The sequence below is a fragment of the Henckelia pumila genome, chromosome 3 (assembly GCF_033568475.1).
Source record: "Henckelia pumila isolate YLH828 chromosome 3, ASM3356847v2, whole genome shotgun sequence".
NCBI lineage: Eukaryota > Viridiplantae > Streptophyta > Magnoliopsida > Lamiales > Gesneriaceae > Henckelia > Henckelia pumila.
The window spans coordinates 47,301,236-47,319,752 of NC_133122.1; the positions used below are offsets into that span (position 1 = coordinate 47,301,236).

Genomic DNA, 18,517 nt, shown 5'->3' on the forward strand with positions numbered 1-18,517 from the left:
GCTATTTCACGATTTTTTTTATTATCTAAAGATACAGTAGGGGTGTTTATTTTTCCATAATCACGAAGATACAAACGTCCAGAACCAAAATTGCAATTTTTCCGATATTTCTTCCAAAGCTTTCTTTTCCTAGCTAGACTAACGAACGGTGATGTGTTCATGCACGAGTTATCGAGTTCTTTTGGTAGAGTGGGTTGGTTTGGGTATCATAATATTGATAATTTCACATCAAGACATTGTTTGGTTCGAAGATGACATGATAAACGATGTATAATATGTGGATGAAAATCTATATATATGGATAACATAATGATTTTATCACTCTAAAATCCTTGGTAGAGTCATAGAATTTAAGTGAAGCGTTATAAAATAATGACATGTAAGTGCTGGTACGAAAACGTTGTGTGTTGGTGTTCGAATCATCCGAAGCACTCGCCTTTCAAAAATTAAGTACTTCATGTTTAAAAAAGATTGCACGTCTCTCTTCCTCTCGTTATAATGATCTTTCTGTGAGACAAGTTTGTGTCCAAAAGACGAGCTCAAAATTTTTTTGAAACCGAACTGAGTTGATTTCGAGAGGGTCGATGTCGCATGGATCTAGTGTTGAATACACGAGCCACATTGCAGATATCTATTGTTTGGTCTAATAATATGAGATTGGTCCTTTTTCCTGCATCTATAGTTGTGCTATAATTGACGTCGCGTTGCACTAGGGAGATTTGTGCAAACGATGCAAAGTTTGGTGCTAGCATTTTTAAACGTGGAAGCAACCGAAATAAGTGCAGCGTAAAAGTCAAATTCTAGTTTCCCTGCCTAATTGCGAGATTTTTCAGATATATAATATATCCAACACGAGCATCAAACCAAACAGAGACTGCGATTATCAAGAAGCCACAATTCATAACTAAGAGACTAAATTGTAACAAAATATAGCTGAGCAGGGAAGAAGCTACAAATTATAATTGGTACATTAGACTCAGCTCAAAAAAAGGAAAACCCTTATCTATATATATACAACCACCTCTGAATTGTGGCAAGAAATGCACAGTTCAGAACTGTAAAAGACAAAGGGTTAGTGATGAACAGTACCTGAAATCCCTTACCCTGGAAATCCAGGAAAATGTAATAACTCAGATGCCACCGCCCCCATCAACAAGGAGCCTTACAGCAGCACCCGGGTGGTCCACCAATGCCACGCCCCAACACCCCCTCACACCCCTGAGTGTCACGGCAGAAGATGTGCATTAAAGATGAGGGGGTTCTCAGTTGGCGACCTGGGGAAACTTCGTCGAAAAACAATTCAAAAATGAATTTTAGTTGAATCAGCTGTCTTCATCTATTGTTCCAATATATGTGAGATCTGTCCTCCTCAGTCGCACTGCCCCTCTGAGCCAATTGGATGCCTTTAAGTTAGTATGATCAGTGCCACTGATTCCAGCAGAGCTGACTGAAGACTGGCTCGACCCAGCTCCATCCTCTAACAGGATCCATCTGTCAATCTCCATTTCAAGGTCTTGCTGCAATGACTGCGGATGGGATTTCACATTTGGGGCGGAACGACTTGGCAAGACTGTATTCCTCTGAGGCGGGCTTGGATTACTACGATTTAACATGGTTACTGGATGGCTGGGCTGTAGAAAAGCAATGGTATCAGATGGAACTGATGGGGGTTGGCAAGAGATTGAACACTGAACAGAGGGATAAATAATTGGCATGGCAGTTTGAATGCGCCACCGAATGGTCTGCGGTAATTCCATGCGATCCAAGTCATTCTGCATCAATACATGACAAAGAAGGCGTTAGTATCTCATGACATGAGTTTTAACTCTCAATACATCAATATTCGACCCATCAACCAGTGACTTGTTGAGATAAGCTTGCTATACAAGACAATCGTAGGCCTCAACAGTGGTGCCAATGAATCAAGCTGACTCGAATTTACTCAATTTGTGAATCAAGCTCTGATATTCATGAAATATTTGTTACCAAATTTTGAGAGCAATTTTTGCTCGATTATCTATTTAAGATAGAACGAGCAATAATCAAGTATGGATATAACAAATCAAGCTTGAATCCGAAATCTAAGCCAAACCAAGTTGGAGCCCAAATAACTCTATTCGGGCAGAGATTCCAGCTCAAATATGTTTTTTTTTAAAACAGTAGCATCAGTTCCGCTCATTTCATTTTCTTCCCATCACTTGACACAATTTTTCAACCGTTGGAGGGAAATCAGAAAGCACACTAAATAATTGGTAGGTTAATAATGGCGTACCTGCATGCTTTGAGCCACTTCACGATCAAAAACGCCATATTCCTTACTGCATTCGGCCGGCTTGGATTCAGGCTTCAACCTCAACCAGCTTGGTTGGTGGCTGCTCAGCAGAACATGTAGCACTAACAGTAAACAATCAAATAAACTATCCCCAGATAGAAGTACACCAGCGGTTGATGAAATCTCCATAAAAGAATCCACATCTCTTTTAGATGAAGCCAAAGCAGGATTAACAAAATGACCGGCATCTTCATGCACAACCCTGCTTCCAAGGAGACGTAAAATCACTGGAGCAAGGGTATATCTCATATTACGTCCTGAAGGCTCCCTGAAAAATAAAAAAGTAGGAGAACAGGTTAGATAATTAGCCACAAATAAGGAAGAAAGCATAGTTTTGCCGAAAATACAAGCAAATTCAACAATGTCTACCCACAGAACAATTGTTTCAGAACGAAAATGGGAAAATCAAGTGTATCCTTTCATCACTATATTTTTATATTCTATTCAATTTTCAACAAAAATAAAAATTACAATTACCTGTCAGTGCAGATAAGAGGCAGTAATCTAAGAAGGAACTGCAATCGCAACGTCAAGGAGGCTCGCAATGCTGCGGGAGAAGGTGGAACAGTATCAGCTGACCCAGTCGATTGTCTGGATATTCCAGGACTGCTACTTTTCCCACTCTTACGGGTGCTACTTTTATTTGCAGGACTTCCTATTGCAGGAATGGGTGCTGCAGCTTGCTTTCCAATGCCACGAGTAACTGCATTTATTTGTTGTTCAATATTACTCATCTGCTTGATCATCTCACTTGCAAAATTACTACGCAAGTCATCAGAGCCTTGATCCAAACACGGGAGAACTAGTTCAATAAGAGCTCTCTCGGTCACGTGCTGCTGACTGACAATAAAGCCTTCAACATCCAAAATACCAGGTCCTTTTCCAAACTGATTAAAGTCAGATCCATCATCTACCACTTCTCCTTCTTCAAGGGCACCAGCTTCAGATTTCCATTTTTCTGCTCTGTTGATAACTGGATTTGAATCAGGACACCATCCCCATGGCTTCCAGAACTGGGGCTTCATACATGGTTCTTTCAGCTCAGCAGCAATATTTATTACTTTCTGTCGAATTGATTTTTTCCCGTACAGAACTTCCCAGCCTCTCAACAACCATTTTGCCTGTGAGAGCATTGAATCCTCAAGTGACTTCCCCAACAGATGGACAACCTCGGAGAATAAGGGTGCAGCATCAGGCCTGACCAATAACCTGGTGAGGATGATTTGGACAAAATTGCTCTCATTTTCAGAAGCAGCATGTTTATCAGAACCAGATGAGAAAGATCTTATAGCCTCCATCAAGGGGATGTCATTTTCCATCTTTTCATTGATAGCCTGTTCATTTAGCAGAAGCCTGAGCTCAACCCACTGCCAATGAAATCTAGCAGGTTGAAGGGTATCCAAAACATGTATAAGTTTGCCCATAAGCTTTTTCACATTGTCTGCACAAAATTTTTTCAACTCACCTTGACCAGAGATCCAATTCCCATCATCCAATTTGATAACAGGCTGCGGCATTTTACAATCTATGAGTGCATCTAGAAAAAGCCTAGATCGAAGAGGGACCAAGGCAGCAATTTTCAAACTGTTGTCTGAACCAATAGATTCTAGCACGGACACAAATTCAGAGACAAGGGTATCCGCTGATATGAGATTATATAACCCACAAGTGTCCCTAAGACATATCTCACGAAAAGGCAGGTGCTTTATGGCATCACTCATAGTAACAGACATGGATTGATAAAGCTGATGAAGATCTTCACGTACCCCAATGCTAACATCCAGGATGGGCCTCCATATCACAAACGAAAATATGGAAAAGGCTGGAGGAAAAACTAAATTCACGGGTAACGTCCGTTGCATTCTGGAAAGAGCTACAATTGAGGCTTCACCCAAGAGCTCAACAACAAATCCATCTGAAACAGTTCTGCAATTCCCCACAAGCACCCTAAACCAGTTCACAGAAACTTCAATCAAATTTTCCACCTTTAAAACCCCTGTCGAGCGTCCATTTCCATTCGCATTGGATTTCAAACTCCTTGCAAACTGAATTAGATCCAACCCTTCCTTCAATTTGAAGAGGGAAATCATTCTCTCCAGGCTAGCAACTCCTTGAAGAATTGCCCCCATAATGAGTGCAGAAACAGCAGCCGTAATTCTTGCAGTTCTTCCAAGAATCCCTTTATTGAAATGGTTTGCACCTTCATTGGTTAAATTTGCGTCAAAGTCATGGGCCTCAGGAGACAGCTGAATATGGCTACGAGGAGCTTTTCCAGGGGCAAAAGCTTGCATGAGAACTGAGGAAGCTTCTGTAGCAAGAGCAACCTCAAAGACCCGGCTTTGACGGTCCCCGAGTGCTTCCTTCAATATGCTTAGACATGTTAAATGTACACGTAAAAACCGTCGAGCAACATGTAGTGGGCTAGAAGGCGAAGGAGGATTTAAGTGATTATTGCTAGCCATTAGATCAGGAATTCTAGCAATCGATTGTCCAACGCTATTAACAATTGCAGCGATAGCAGATGACACCAGTGAAGGGTCGCCTTCCTGTGCAGCTCCACCAGTTTGTCTCATGCAGTCCATCAACCCCATCACTAACTGTTGAGCTACCTTATAGCCATCATCCCACTTCTCCACGCTAGGATTTTTGTTTGTCCCAGATCCAAAAGGCTTTCTATCTTTGTTGTAAAAGTAGTGAGAAGATTCACCAACAATTCTTTGTGCCATATCTTTCATGCTCGACCCAACTCTAGATAGTCGAACACTAGTTATTTTTTGCCGGAAATAATCATCAAGATCTTCCACGCCATTGGGGGCTCCGAGGGGGAAGCTAAAGTCCCCTTCTAAAGATCTTCCAGATTCAAGTTCAGCACCAAGTCTTTTATCACAAGAAGATTTGAAGGTCTTCTCCCATTCAATAACACTACCTACGTTGCTATACTTTCTCAAAAGATACCGAGCATAAACTAAAGTTGGTGAACCAGAAAGCCGGCCATTAGATGCCAAGACAGAAGCACAACGATCCATTGTGACAGACAAGGTTTCAGCTATAAAATCAGCCGCAACTATTATATTCTCGTACCTGAACCAGAGGAATAAATTACTCAGTGAGATGCAGAAAGATCAAGGACAATAGCCACACAGAAAATTAAGACAGACATTATTTTCAAAAGGAAGTAGCGCGAAGGATGAGAAACAAAACATAGTCGTTTGTTTGAAGGAGTAGAAATAACATTGAACTAAAAAAAACCATTTCACATTATTTATAATACATCTTATACGACATTTAAAAATAATTTTTTTAAAAAAATGATAAAATCCATATTCCAAACATTGTACAACTTGCTCGAAAAAAATGTACCCCTGCTTTCCCAGCGGAAAAATTACTATGGCTAGCCACCCTTCCTGAACAACTTCATTCTCAATCCTTCAGATTTTAAATTGGAGTTATGTAATCTTCTTAAACACTAGATTTGGTTTCTGAGAAACGGAAAGAAAGTAAACAAAGCATAATTTCCTCCATTGGGACTTGATAAAAAATCTGGATTTGAGGCTCAGGTATAAGTAGGGTTGCATTATTGCAAACACCGACCAATACCTCCAATTTCGCAGTTCAAACAGATTTCCTCCCAATTTTAGAGGCTGTTTTCTCTTAACTTCCATCTCCAATTCCAACACACCCATGACCCCCGAGCAAATTCTTCACTAATTTCCTAAAAATAAGCTCTGCCAAGAGAGCATGTACTTCAGGTATTTGAAAGATAGCAAGTTTTAATAATTCTTTGAAATTTTGAATGGCTGGCGTCAAAACAAAACCATAGGTGATTTAAAATATATAGTCACAGAGACGACCGCCTTAAGCTAATAAATCATTTGAAAAACTAGTAAAAAATCAACCCATAAAATTTTCCAAATACCCAATGTTCTGATTCATTCGAATGCTTGCGTTTATGTTAACCAAAGGTTTTTCCGGCTACCTTAATACATGGTCTACAGAGTTCTAAAAAAGTATAATATGTTTACAGAGCAATTAAAAAACAGGAAGAAAAAGAGCATGGAAATCCAAAGGAAACCTGCGTATGGATGATAAAAGAAATGCCTCCCCCATTTCAAAAGCATGGTATTCCGCCACTCTAGGAAGCATCAGAATATTTCTTCCGTGAGTTGGGGTGGTAGAACTATTATTGCCAGGAAGTTTTTGCAACAACCACAACAGAAATCTTGTTGCTGAAACTAACTCATCACAAACATCCATGATGTATAAAATTGCTGATAGTTCGTCTTCACCAAGCCTCCATCGAGTGGAGCATCGATCTTCAGCAGCCTGAAAAGTCCTACCATATTGACCCATCTTGGTTGTAGTCTTTTCAGCCTCTTCTATAAGCTGCTTTACAGAAGATATCAACCATACCACCATTGTCCTCTTTTCTAGAAACCGCATCTGCTTCAGCAGTTTTCCTATCGAAACAGCATCCACAGAGTGTGGTTTTCTGGTCCCAGCAACTGATTTTGCCCCATCATCAAAACCAGTTCTATGGTGTGGGCACCCTATCCTACTTTCACTCACATGGCTCGTGGATGCTCCCTGGCTACCTTCAATTCGGGCAGCAGCTAATTGTGAAAGACTTTGAGTTTTACGGGCAGTTTTTTGCCTACCCCTTGATGCCAACTTGACAGGCTTGGGTGGGGGTGGTGGTTCTGCTTTATATGTATCTGTAAATTTCAGACCCTTTCTAACCCACCATAATTCTTCTTCATCCGCTAAATTTGACTGTGTGTACCAGCTCTGTTCCTCGCTCAATTTTTGTCTCTTCACTCTCCTGCATTCTTCACATCCGGCTATTTCTTCAGCGACATCTGTTCTACTATTTGCCCCGGCCGGCTTCTGCAGACTACCTTGAGATTCATCAACTCCAGCTTCTGTCAAGAACGTAGTTGGAAATTGTAATAGCGCAGAGATAGAAGCCTTTAATTCTTCTAGCTTAGTATCATTGTCAACTTTTGTGGTTGATGGATAGGATGTTCCCTGAAAACACCATAGATCAATAGAAGATAAAGAAGCATTTCCAACTCGAGAACCACGACAATCCTTTCTTTTTTTTCCAGAAATGTTTAGATCAGCTGTAGGTTTATTGTATCCTGATAGCCTATGAAGGACCAGTCGGCGTTCATTTGAGTACACATTCATTGCCTCCAAAATTTCAGGTGATTCAACAATATGAGCTTCTTTCAAAACTTCCCGTACATAGGGAGCTGGCATCTGCTTTAAGATTTTGTAGTGTCTCTTACGCCTTTCCAGGTCAGACACAGGACCATTCCCATCCATTATTCCACTTACAATCAGCTGCCTGACATACACCTGGGGGCTAAAAATACCAGACACCATACATTCTCTTATCAAAAGTTGAAGTCGCTTAAAACCTTCTCCATTGTGTACTTCATGTTGATCAATCCAACATACAATAACATCATGCAAAGGACTAGGGCTCTCAAAACTACCGGAAAAATCTTTCCTTGTTCGGTCGCAGCAATGATATTTTTGCATATTACTCGCCTTTAATTTTAGAAGTCGTATAGCCAAAAATATCTGAGAGAAGTCTTTTCTACCAGAGAATTTCAATCCACGAGGAGGCGCAGTACGAAAATCCCTAAATTCACAAGTTGCCCACTCACAAATGAAGAAAACAGAACAGAGTAATGATGAATTCACTGTACCAATATATTTCAGTGACATATGCAAACAGGGGCTCACTTCTGCAAGCCATCGTTCAGCAACAGGTCCATCCCAAAGATTTTCAAACAGCAACTTGTAAGAAACTCCAATATCTCCATGCATGAGAGCTTGGTCCAATAGCTGCAAGGCTTTAGCCGCATTATGACCAGGATGATTTGGTCTGGCAGTTCTAGATAGTGTCTCCGCACGTTTTTTAATAGATGACACGATAGTATGAAAGGAAAAGGATTCCACGTTAACTTCTGGATTTTTGTCTCTATGAACTCTAGCAACTTCATTTTTCCCATCCCTCAACTTTCCAGCATCTTTGGTTATTCTTGATAAATAACTTCCATCATTTACCATATGACTTATCACACTTGTTGGCAAAGGAAAACAATCCAAAGCAACAAAAGTATCGGGTACAGCTAAGATTAAGTATCGAAGCATCTCAACAACAGCAGAAATAGTATATGCACGCCGAGAATTCTCAACAAGATCAGAACCCCCAGGAGAAGGCTCTCGGATGAAACGAACAGCTATCCCCACCAAAGCGCGCACATAAATCTGAGATAAAACAACTGTTTCTATCACACCATATATTATGGGCAATAACAACTGCAGGACACCTAGCAATTCCTTTTCCTGCAGTAACATGATTTAACACATTAAAACCCAGAAGAAAACAAATTCAACACAAACCAAATATTGGTAAGTATTTCCAACACATCGAAAACTAACAGGGAAGGAGCTATACCTGTAGTTGATTGAGGACCCAATCAATAATCAGAGAAGGAACAAGCAGTCCTTCAGTGTGATGCCAATGAATAATCCTAACCACATACCACCATTTTGTGTAGAGAGAAGGTTCCTCGCCATCGACGACTGACGAAATTTGCTGCGCCGACCCAGCATAAACCATTTGTGAAGACCGATCGCGAAAGTTTAAAGACGAATGAGAATTGTTTCTTGTAATAAATTCATCCAAGAGAAGCTGCAAATATTCAATAACATCTTTTGTCCATTGATCTGAACGTGTCAAATGGATTTTGTCATGCAACCCTGAAGAGCTATTGGAAGAGGCCGGGCGAACCTTCACGATTAAACCATAAATTCATAATCCATCTTTCAATGTCATAAAAGTCAACTAAGTAAAAGAAAATTCCTGCTTTTATTTTTTCCCTTAATAAAGAATCCATACCTGATTGAGATAGGTTACTTTGATGAACCACGTTGCTCTCAATAATGGAACATTATTTCTAATAAGAACTTCAAAAAGTGATTTCTTTCTATAACCATGAGGGACATGATCAGCCAACACACGCAATCTTTTATGTGGTTGAGATAAACCCTGGCAAAGGGCTCAAATGTTATATCAAAACTGATTTGTTAAATCAAAATCACATGAAGCATAACCAGGCAGTGGAAAAGGAACACATGACAACATCATTCCATAATTTCAACTTGCAAACACGGTTTAACAATTAAAAACATATGCATGGAGAAACAAAGCAGTAAGTAAAATAATCAGCATTTAAGAAGTTCCCAGGTAGTTTGATACATAGTGAAATAGAATCGGCAATAAGCATTATTAATAGAAAAAAGAGGCCAAGTCTGCCAGAAAGTCCAACTTCAATCTCGATCATTCCTAAGTCTAACATCATGCGCCAGACAAAAAACTACAATGAGTACATAGCTAACTAACCAACATACTAAGATATAACGCTGTGGTACTAATCTAGACAAGTAGAGAATAAAACAAATGGGGGCTTGAAGTGTCTCGGATTTAAATTTAATATCTACCATGGATCACCACAAAGGATCATTATTTGAACCCCAATATACGAGCAATTTTATAATGATGACAGCTAGAAAAGAAAATTTACCACCCATAAAACTAGATATCAACATCACAAGCATAATCTAATTTTAGGAATGTATATCACATCTCCATATCATATGTGCCAAGGGGGCAAAGCAATAAAGCATATTGAAGCATCTTGCACTAAGCACAAGGACATCATTTTGCCTTAGGTGCCTTGAGTGCCATGCTATAAAGCATATTTTGAAGTCATGACAGAGTTCAATAATCAATAGGCCCTTTCCATTCAAGAGCAAGGCATGATGCACCGAATATTCAAGCAAATCCAATTTTGTTCTCTAACCAGAATAGAATAAAAAGCAGTCATATAAGTAAATCGCAAATCATACAGATACTCAATTTGCACAAGTGTTGTCAAGTACTTGTTAGCAAAAGTTTGTTAATCAAATTCTTGATTCCATACTTTTCAAGTAAAATACTATCCATGTACCACAACAGTCAACAGTGCCATCCAAAATTAGAGAACATTTGACAGAATACAAATAGAATGAATAAATCAATTCATGTAGCGAGTTCACACATTAAATAGTGCACACAAACCTCAATCCATTTCTTCCGGAAGTCCTCCCCATATGATCTTTGGTCAGGGAAGATGCCAGACTTGGTTAATAGTGCACCAAAAAGTGGAACACCATAAACTTGGCCAGCCTGCACAGAGCACAAGCAGCACATACAACGTGTAAGATTATTGTGTGACATGAAATGAAAAAGGATTTGTCTGTCCACTTTGAGGATGAGTGGGGAAGAAGTGAAATACCTTGCGCTTTTGAGCACGAGACTCGTTGATGGCTCTGTGACATTTTCTAATGGTCTGCATATAAATTTAGATTTCCCAATTCAATGCAACCACAATTACAAATTGAAAGCAAATAACAAGCGTTCTTGTAAAGTCATTGCATATACCAAACAACAAGGGATTCCTTCTTGCTAATATTTGCATGTCATACCTCTTTGCTTTTGATAATGATAGGCTTTGTAAAAGCAGTAACCTGTGATAGCGAAATTTCTCTGGCTTCCTGATAGTTCAACCACAGAAACTAGATATGAGTATAACTGTATGAATGAATAAAAAAGTAGCGAGAGGCTTAATGTGAACAAAGGAGTTGCAAAAATTACATCAAGTCCTTCAACCGTCTCTCTGTAACCAGATTGCACATACTCCCTGGTAAGTGCCTCCTCAGGACAATTTGGAGATTGCGGATGGAAGTCGGGTGGCCCAAGCCTATAAACATCAAATAAAGACTAAGTAGGATAACAACGATATCAAAACATTGTGCACAAACTTGGAAACAATCTTCGGAATACAAAACAGGATGAGGATCATAAACACAAAGCATAATGGTCTTTCTAATGTTCTAACTCAACAGTTACATGTAGAGAACAGGAAAAGAAAAGCAAAAAAATTATTTGCCCATGCAAAAGGGAAGATGGGAGGAGTCAATGAAAATAAGCCATGTTACTTGGAACATACCGTGAATTCAGTGGTTCTTTATCACACCTCAATCTATACGGTGCGAGCTGTGATGAGCGCCTGTAAAAAACATAAACATTTTATTCACGGGAGAAATAAACTATTTAATAAACACCGTAACTTCACCAGCTAATACTCACAAAAAGAGAATTATCAAACATAAGATGTGACTTTTGACATGCCACCTCTACCAGGTAAACCACCATATCAACTCCGTTACATTTGTTTGAACATAAATTTTCGATACCTAGAGTTGAAAGCGTGAGTTAACCAGGTAATTGTCTCGATAGCAAACATGTCAGTGTCTGTTGGCATGCATCTAAATGCAAGAGGACCGCGCACCATCAAGAAAAGGCTAAACCATAGCAGCGTCTACTTTTTAAGTAAAGGTGAGGCCAATTAATCAACAAGAAAAAACTCCCAACAACATGTGAAACTCGTCTCTTTTATGCAACCCTTCTCAAGTCACCACAACTACCACAATAGTTACCACGTACAAATGATAGATTTCGCAATTATAGACAGGGCGATACCAAAGATTTCAGTATCAATATTAAGGGTGAAACATTTCCAAACTAAAATAGCTATTAAGACAGATATAAGGATTCGATGGGAATCTGTGCACGCATGGAAAAATATTTAAAATGCAAAGTAATTGCTCTTAACGGTAAATACAAAAATTTAAAGCATGCCTCTGATTCAAGTCAAACCATCCAAAGTAGAAATAGTATAAAGGACAATAAAATTTCATTCCAATTTCTCAAATAAAGTAACAAAGTCAATTAATCTAATACCCACTGGCCACTGCTTACCAACTCAAGAAGTGCGCAAACCTAACATGTGCATGGATTCTAACAATTCTACAGTACGCCCTTCAAACATTTAATAGCATACACAAATAGGAAACTGATGATCAACTTGAGTGTAGTTGCACAAAAAAACCTATGTTTCAGGAATATAAGAATTAAGAAGGGTATAAACACAAGTCATGATCTGAGGATGCAGCAGCTTAAATATTCCAAATCTGGAGACGACCAAAAAAAAATTCTTAATAGTTAAAAAAACCATGTCCTATAATTGGATCATTGATACTTAAATATTTAGCATTCTCTAATATCTGCTTCACACAATTGAGTACCATTCAGCATGAGGTACCAGGTAACACATGATGCGCCAAAGTATTGAAAAGGACAAGTAGCAAACAAGAGCTGTGTGATGCCTTTGTTCGTTGCATAAGAAACATGCCAAATGTCTGTGTGTTTAGGTAGCATGGTCCTGCTGTGTATTTAAATTATGGGATGTACTTTTTAAGTGTTCCATCAAGTTTCATAATATCCCAATACCGGATAACTAACAATAATCTTACGGCATCACAAGGCCTTGCCAGCCACGTGTTAGAAGCTCAGGGGCCAAAAAGGTAATGAAATGCCACTTGCTTGGAGGGGAAAACATTTAAATAACCTCAAACTCGTTACTCATATGCCATAAATTTTAGTTGAATCAAATAGAAACATGTCATCGTCGTGAGAAAACAATTATTCCAGATGTTCAACAAGACAGCTAATAACAATGATGCAGTTGTTTATCCAACTTTCAACAAGTGTCAACTGAGACTCCACTACACAATATGTAAATCCATGTTCATACGTGAAGATTCATTATGTATGGCCGATTATAGAATTATTTACCTTGAATTCACAGGAAAGTTGGGAGGAACTGCAGACGAATCAGCACGGGACGTTTCCCTTGCTTGTATCCCACTGATTGCACTGCTATTGACTGCACTGGTGCAGCTACCGGAATGATACCTTTGCATCTCTTGCAACAATTATCTGCATGCTGCCACCAGCATCGAGCTGCAACAAAATATATGCTGCAGAATCTGTGATAGTAGTTTCTTCAGAACATGATTTGAGAGAAAGTCACGACATAACTTATATGAAACTAACGACGGAAATGCTGATGGATCGCGTGGACAAAACATGGGTGTCGAAACATAAATAATAAATGTCGAGGAAAATAGTAGTTTTATATTAATATAAAATATAAAGTACGAAAGTTTCTTCTATGTATTTGACTGATGCATGGGCATAAAATTCATAGCATAGACGCTAAAGAGTCTCCTATCATGATGAGTATTTCTAACATGAAGCTAATGTGTTGGAGAAACATTGAATTGTTGAGAATGCGAAAATATAAAATTATAAAAAGAGGTTCCATTAAGCACGTGAAAGTTGTCTTATTAACGCAAAAAAGAGTAAAAAACAAAAATCGGCCAACTAAATGGGGATACCATAAACAAACCGACGTCATCAAAATGCTTTCTAAATTCTTATTTGTAAATCTAGCTGCTTGCCACACCAAGTCCGAAGGAAAATCCTTCATGAAAAAATAAATTTATATACTTTCATAATTCACAACTAATTACTATATTATGGAACAAATTGCAGAATATGCATCAAATGTGCATATGAGAAGACAAAAAACCAAGGCTTCTTTTTTTCAGTTTTGATAAGTGCAAAACCGCTCAAGTTAAGCTCCGAATTTATTAGGGCGACAAAGAATACTATATTTTCCTCTAACCGAAACACATGCATTAATGCAAAGAGATCAACCATCTGAAAATCAAGTAAATTCGCGCTACTTCTCCGTGCCGACTCCGAATTGCCCCAGAAACATGGAGCACTTCAAACATGAATACCGAAAAGGAAAGCCGCTGATTCTCTCTCTATATATATATATATCTCTCTCCCCCTCCCTCCCTCCCTCCACCGCCCACGAAGAACAAGTTCAAGAACCTTGAATCCGTAACTTAAACAAGTAAACTGCACCACCTCTACTTCTTAGAGGATCTACATTCATTCCAACAATCACGTAAATTAAACGGAGCCAGTCAAAAAAGGATCACGTAAACTATTACTGACAAAAGATTACACTTTCACTTTTCAGAAAGTGGAAGAAATCAATCGAAACAATACCTCTTTAAGTAAAACACCGTAACTCCAGAAATTTCCCAATCTGTTCAGACAATGAGCCCAGAATTCGAACTTCAGGAGTTCAAGATTTGGGCTAAAGAACAAATCAACAAAACCCAAAAGCTAGGGTTTTTCACAATATAACTTGAATTGAGGATTCGGTAGAGGAAATTCGGAGCCGAAAAATAAAGATTGAGATGTGAGCGTGAAAAAACAAAAGTTTATGCAAGATTAGGGATTGAAATCGAGTAGGAATAATCCAATTGTGTAATTGCTAGTGCAAGTGCTTTTCATGTATGTATCGATGTATGTATATGCGCAACATAATAGTTTATTTTATATTTTATATATGTGATTATGTGTGTGTTTAGAGAGAGAAATGTATAGAGAACGAAGAGTCTTTGTTGGTGCAAGAGGTGGGCGTTGGGGGGTGTTTGACTACGTAGCTGATTTTAACCTCGTTGTCTTTTTTGGGGAATTCTAATAAAAATCATGAAATCTTTTTTATTGCAATTTTATTATACATATGTATGACTATGTATATATATTGTCAATATTGAAATTCATTTGGGATGGATATAGATACATATATTATCCCATTTATTATTATGATTATAAAAAAAAAAAAAATTTATTCGATGAGACAAGCAAATGCATGATTTGAAGTGATAACCGTGATATAAGATTTGACCAGCAAACCTTTTTTGCATGCAAAAGATGACTTGAATTGTTGTTCGTTAATTCTAACGGTTTAGGAAAAAACGATCGTGGATTGATATGACAAAATTCATTTATCGAAAAGTTCTAAAAATGTATCGTTTGACTTCAAATCAGATATGGAGCAGAGTACGATCTACATTCAATGCGCTTTCTAAGTGATATCAGATACAATATCGGAATATTATTCAAATTTGAGAGACTTGTTTGGGGTTCTATATCTTATTGCTACTGTTATTATTTAATTAAAATTGAGATCATATACTAACTTATATTTGATTTCCCGATATCTTATTTAGAATTACAATCATACTTTCATTATATCACTTTAAATATAAATGTCTATTAGATTATATCGCGACTCAATTTTTGTGAAATAGATATTCGAACAGACCCGACCCGACCCGTGAAAAATATTATTTTTTTATAACAAGCATATTAATTTTCATTATAATATATATTAAATCGATTTGTCTCATGCATATAGATATGTGAGACCGTCTCATAAAAGATAGAAAGATAACAATTTAACTTTTTTTTTAGAAAGAAAGTTACGTATTGAGTACTATCCTTGTAGAAATTTTAGATGGGTGGAAATACATATATGTATTCCATTTATTATTCAAATTATAAACATAAAATCATTGACGTGACACGAAGAAAATGTATAATTTCAAACGTAATAACAATGGTATAATATTCGATTAATTGACGACTTTTCCCATGCCAAAAGATGGTTTCTTAACTTCAATTTTTGCTCTTTCGAATGTTTCAGAAAAAGATGATCGCAGTTGATATGACAAAATTCTTAAACTAACTTATCAAAAAGTTCAAAAAATCTATTGTGTTTATTCCAAATCAGACATGGAATAAAGTATTGTCTGCATACAACGTGTTTCTAAATGATATCAGACATATCATCGGAATATTACTCAAATTTGGGAGGGCAGTTTGAGTTCTTTTTTTTTATGAGAGTTTGAGCTAGTTTTATTATTATTAATAGTATTTCGTTATACGCGTTGCGCGCTTGTACCGTTCGTTTTTTTTAAACGAAAAAAATTAAAAAAAATTTGTACATTACTTTTAAAATGATATGTATATATATAGCATTTTCCTAAATAAATAGTCACAAAAACACAATAAATATATCAATTTTACGAAATGAGTGGCATTTTCGTGGGAAAAAATCAAATGGCGCAAAGTGATTGTTATTTTAGTAATTAATAAAACAATATATGATGACTAAAAAGAATAATCCATGTAAAATGTCTAATTTGCCTCATAATTTTTGTTTTATTAAAAATTATGTTATGATATAATTATAATTCAAATAAAGTTTCACCAATTAATTGAAAGTTACTTATTTAATTGGATGATCTCTACTGTAATAATACAGTACGATAAGAAGATCATCATCATCATCGTTTGAGATCCTATATACTAACAAATTTGTAATTGATCTAATGAAACTTTATTTAAAATCACAATCATATTTTCTATATATAACTTTAGAAAAAAATTTCATATGAGATCATTTCGAATCAATTTTGTGAGATAAATATTCGACTGACCCTACATATGAAAATTATTTTTTTTAATAAGTTATAAAATTTTGTAACATGCACAAGTATTTTAATTTATGAAAAAAATTATGTGATACCGGTTCATGGTCAAAATTATGAAACGGATCTCCGACCCGAACTATGAAAATTATTAGTTTCATGTCTAAAGTATTAATTTTCATTACAAAAATATATTTGTTTGGTTACGTTATGAATAAATATTGTGCAATACATGCTCGTCCGAGTGAAAACAAATCGACTCATGAGAAATAGTAGTTTTAAATTTTTATATTCAAAATATTAGTTTTTACTAAAATAATATAATTCTTTTATTTAGTTGATGTTTTTGTTATTATTAGCCGATCATAATTGTTTGTAATATGATTTTTTTATATTATTCAATTATTGTCCATGATATATTTTATTTCATTGATTGTACTATCCTAGACGATGATTACTGTCGTAGTTAAAAAAACAATCAACGATAGTTTTTTTTTTTTAAAAAAAAGAAAACACCGTTGGAAGCGAGGGGTTAGGCAGACCCCTACCTGTATATAAACATAAATAAGCAATACAAGAAAATCCTAAAGGAGGAGGGGGACTAGACCAAGAACTCCTCAAAATGCTACACATTAAAAATAGTCACATTCAAACAACTAGGGTATCAGACCAAGACAACCCTAGAAACAGAGTGAATATAGACAAAATATCATTGACAACTAACAAATCATAAGCATAAGTCATCCTGCGCAGCAAAAGGACAGCAAAATCCACGACTCTAGCTAGGCAAAATCCAAACAGACACTGAGGCGCGAATGTAGCGCTTTCAACATCCTGAGATGGACTAGAATGTGAAAGTTAAGCTAGGATATATCCCAAAAGTCACGATCAGCTGTAGAGTCAACGAACAAAATAGGTCGCCTTGGAAAATGAAGAGCGGTCACCAACCAGCACACCCGGAACAAAAGGTAGCAGAGATATGGCGTAAAGATCCCAAACCATATCCTAAAAACAGAGTAGATAGGAAGACCAAAAAAGAAGAAGGCATATGAATCCACCACCGTCTACCACCATCCAAAAGAAAGAGTCAGGCAAGGGGAAACCACAGTGAGCGCCTGACAAGTATATCTCCTTGAAAAATCAAGTCGATCGGGCCAGGGAGACTAGGTAACTCCAAAAGACTCCGGAAGGAAGCCGAAAAGTTGAACCTGCAAAGAAAATTAAATATGTATATATATATGTATATATATATATATATATATATATAAATGTCTACTCGGAGCTAGAGCAAAAGAAGAAAAGAAAGGAAGCCCAAAAGAAACGGCCAAAAGCGAGTAAATGACTCTAGGTAAACCTAGATCTAAGGTAAGGAATCCCGGATAAATCAGAACGGGTCAAGGCAGCGATGTGAGTGGTTAGAGGAACACCAGTCTCTAACAAACACTGCCTATGGTCATGAGCAAGTTGCGCCAGCGCATCCGCTACCGAATTCCCTTCCCTATAGATATGAGAGAAATGAACCGGCCTATCCCGCACCAAAACACGCGTCCTCGACAAAATATGGTCCAAATCCCAACGACACCTCCGAGATCGAAGAATCTGAATGGCTATATGGGAGTCGGTCTCAATCCAAAGAGGAAAAAGGCTAAGATCAAAACAGAGAATGATACCCCTCCAAACCGCCCAAAGCTCTGCACAGACATTGGACCCCACATTGATGAACTCACTGAAATAAGCCAAGACCCGCCCATAAGAATCTCTAACACCCCACCCACAGAAGACTCACATGGGTTCCCTCTTGAGCTACCATCAACATTTAGCTTGAAGAACCCAGGCGGTGGCCTCAACCAACGGACAATCGCAGTC

At 37.5% G+C, this 18,517-nt stretch overlaps 1 protein-coding gene across 1 annotated transcript; it reads right to left on the reverse strand.

The window, feature by feature from the left end:
* Positions 1-860: 860 nt before the first annotated feature.
* LOC140893397 (mediator of RNA polymerase II transcription subunit 12) lies at positions 861-14,777 on the reverse strand. The gene is made up of 13 exons (XM_073302460.1): positions 14,376-14,777; positions 13,086-13,279; positions 11,398-11,457; positions 11,043-11,148; positions 10,874-10,942; positions 10,684-10,737; positions 10,467-10,574; positions 9,246-9,395; positions 8,802-9,137; positions 6,405-8,689; positions 2,810-5,413; positions 2,273-2,600; positions 861-1,772 (listed from the first exon to the last, which is right to left on the reverse strand). The coding sequence occupies exons 2-13, from the start codon at positions 13,211-13,213 to the stop codon at positions 1,323-1,325; spliced, it is 6,678 nt and encodes a 2,225-aa protein (XP_073158561.1). The 5' UTR covers positions 13,214-13,279; positions 14,376-14,777; the 3' UTR covers positions 861-1,322.
* Positions 14,778-18,517: the final 3,740 nt, after the last annotated feature.

What these genes read in the sequence shown, in the direction of transcription:
- LOC140893397 (XM_073302460.1), bottom strand. Translation starts at nt 13,213, where the DNA reads ATGCAAAGGTATCATTCCGGTAGCTGCACCAGTGCAGTCAATAGCAGT. An exon ending in TCATTATCAAAAGCAAAGAG is followed by an intron (nt 10,738 to 10,873) that starts GTATGACATGCA and finishes ATTTATATGCAG; the next exon opens with ACCATTAGAAAATGTCACAG. An exon ending in AAGTAACCTATCTCAATCAG is followed by an intron (nt 9,138 to 9,245) that starts GTATGGATTCTT and finishes TTAATCGTGAAG; the next exon opens with GTTCGCCCGGCCTCTTCCAA.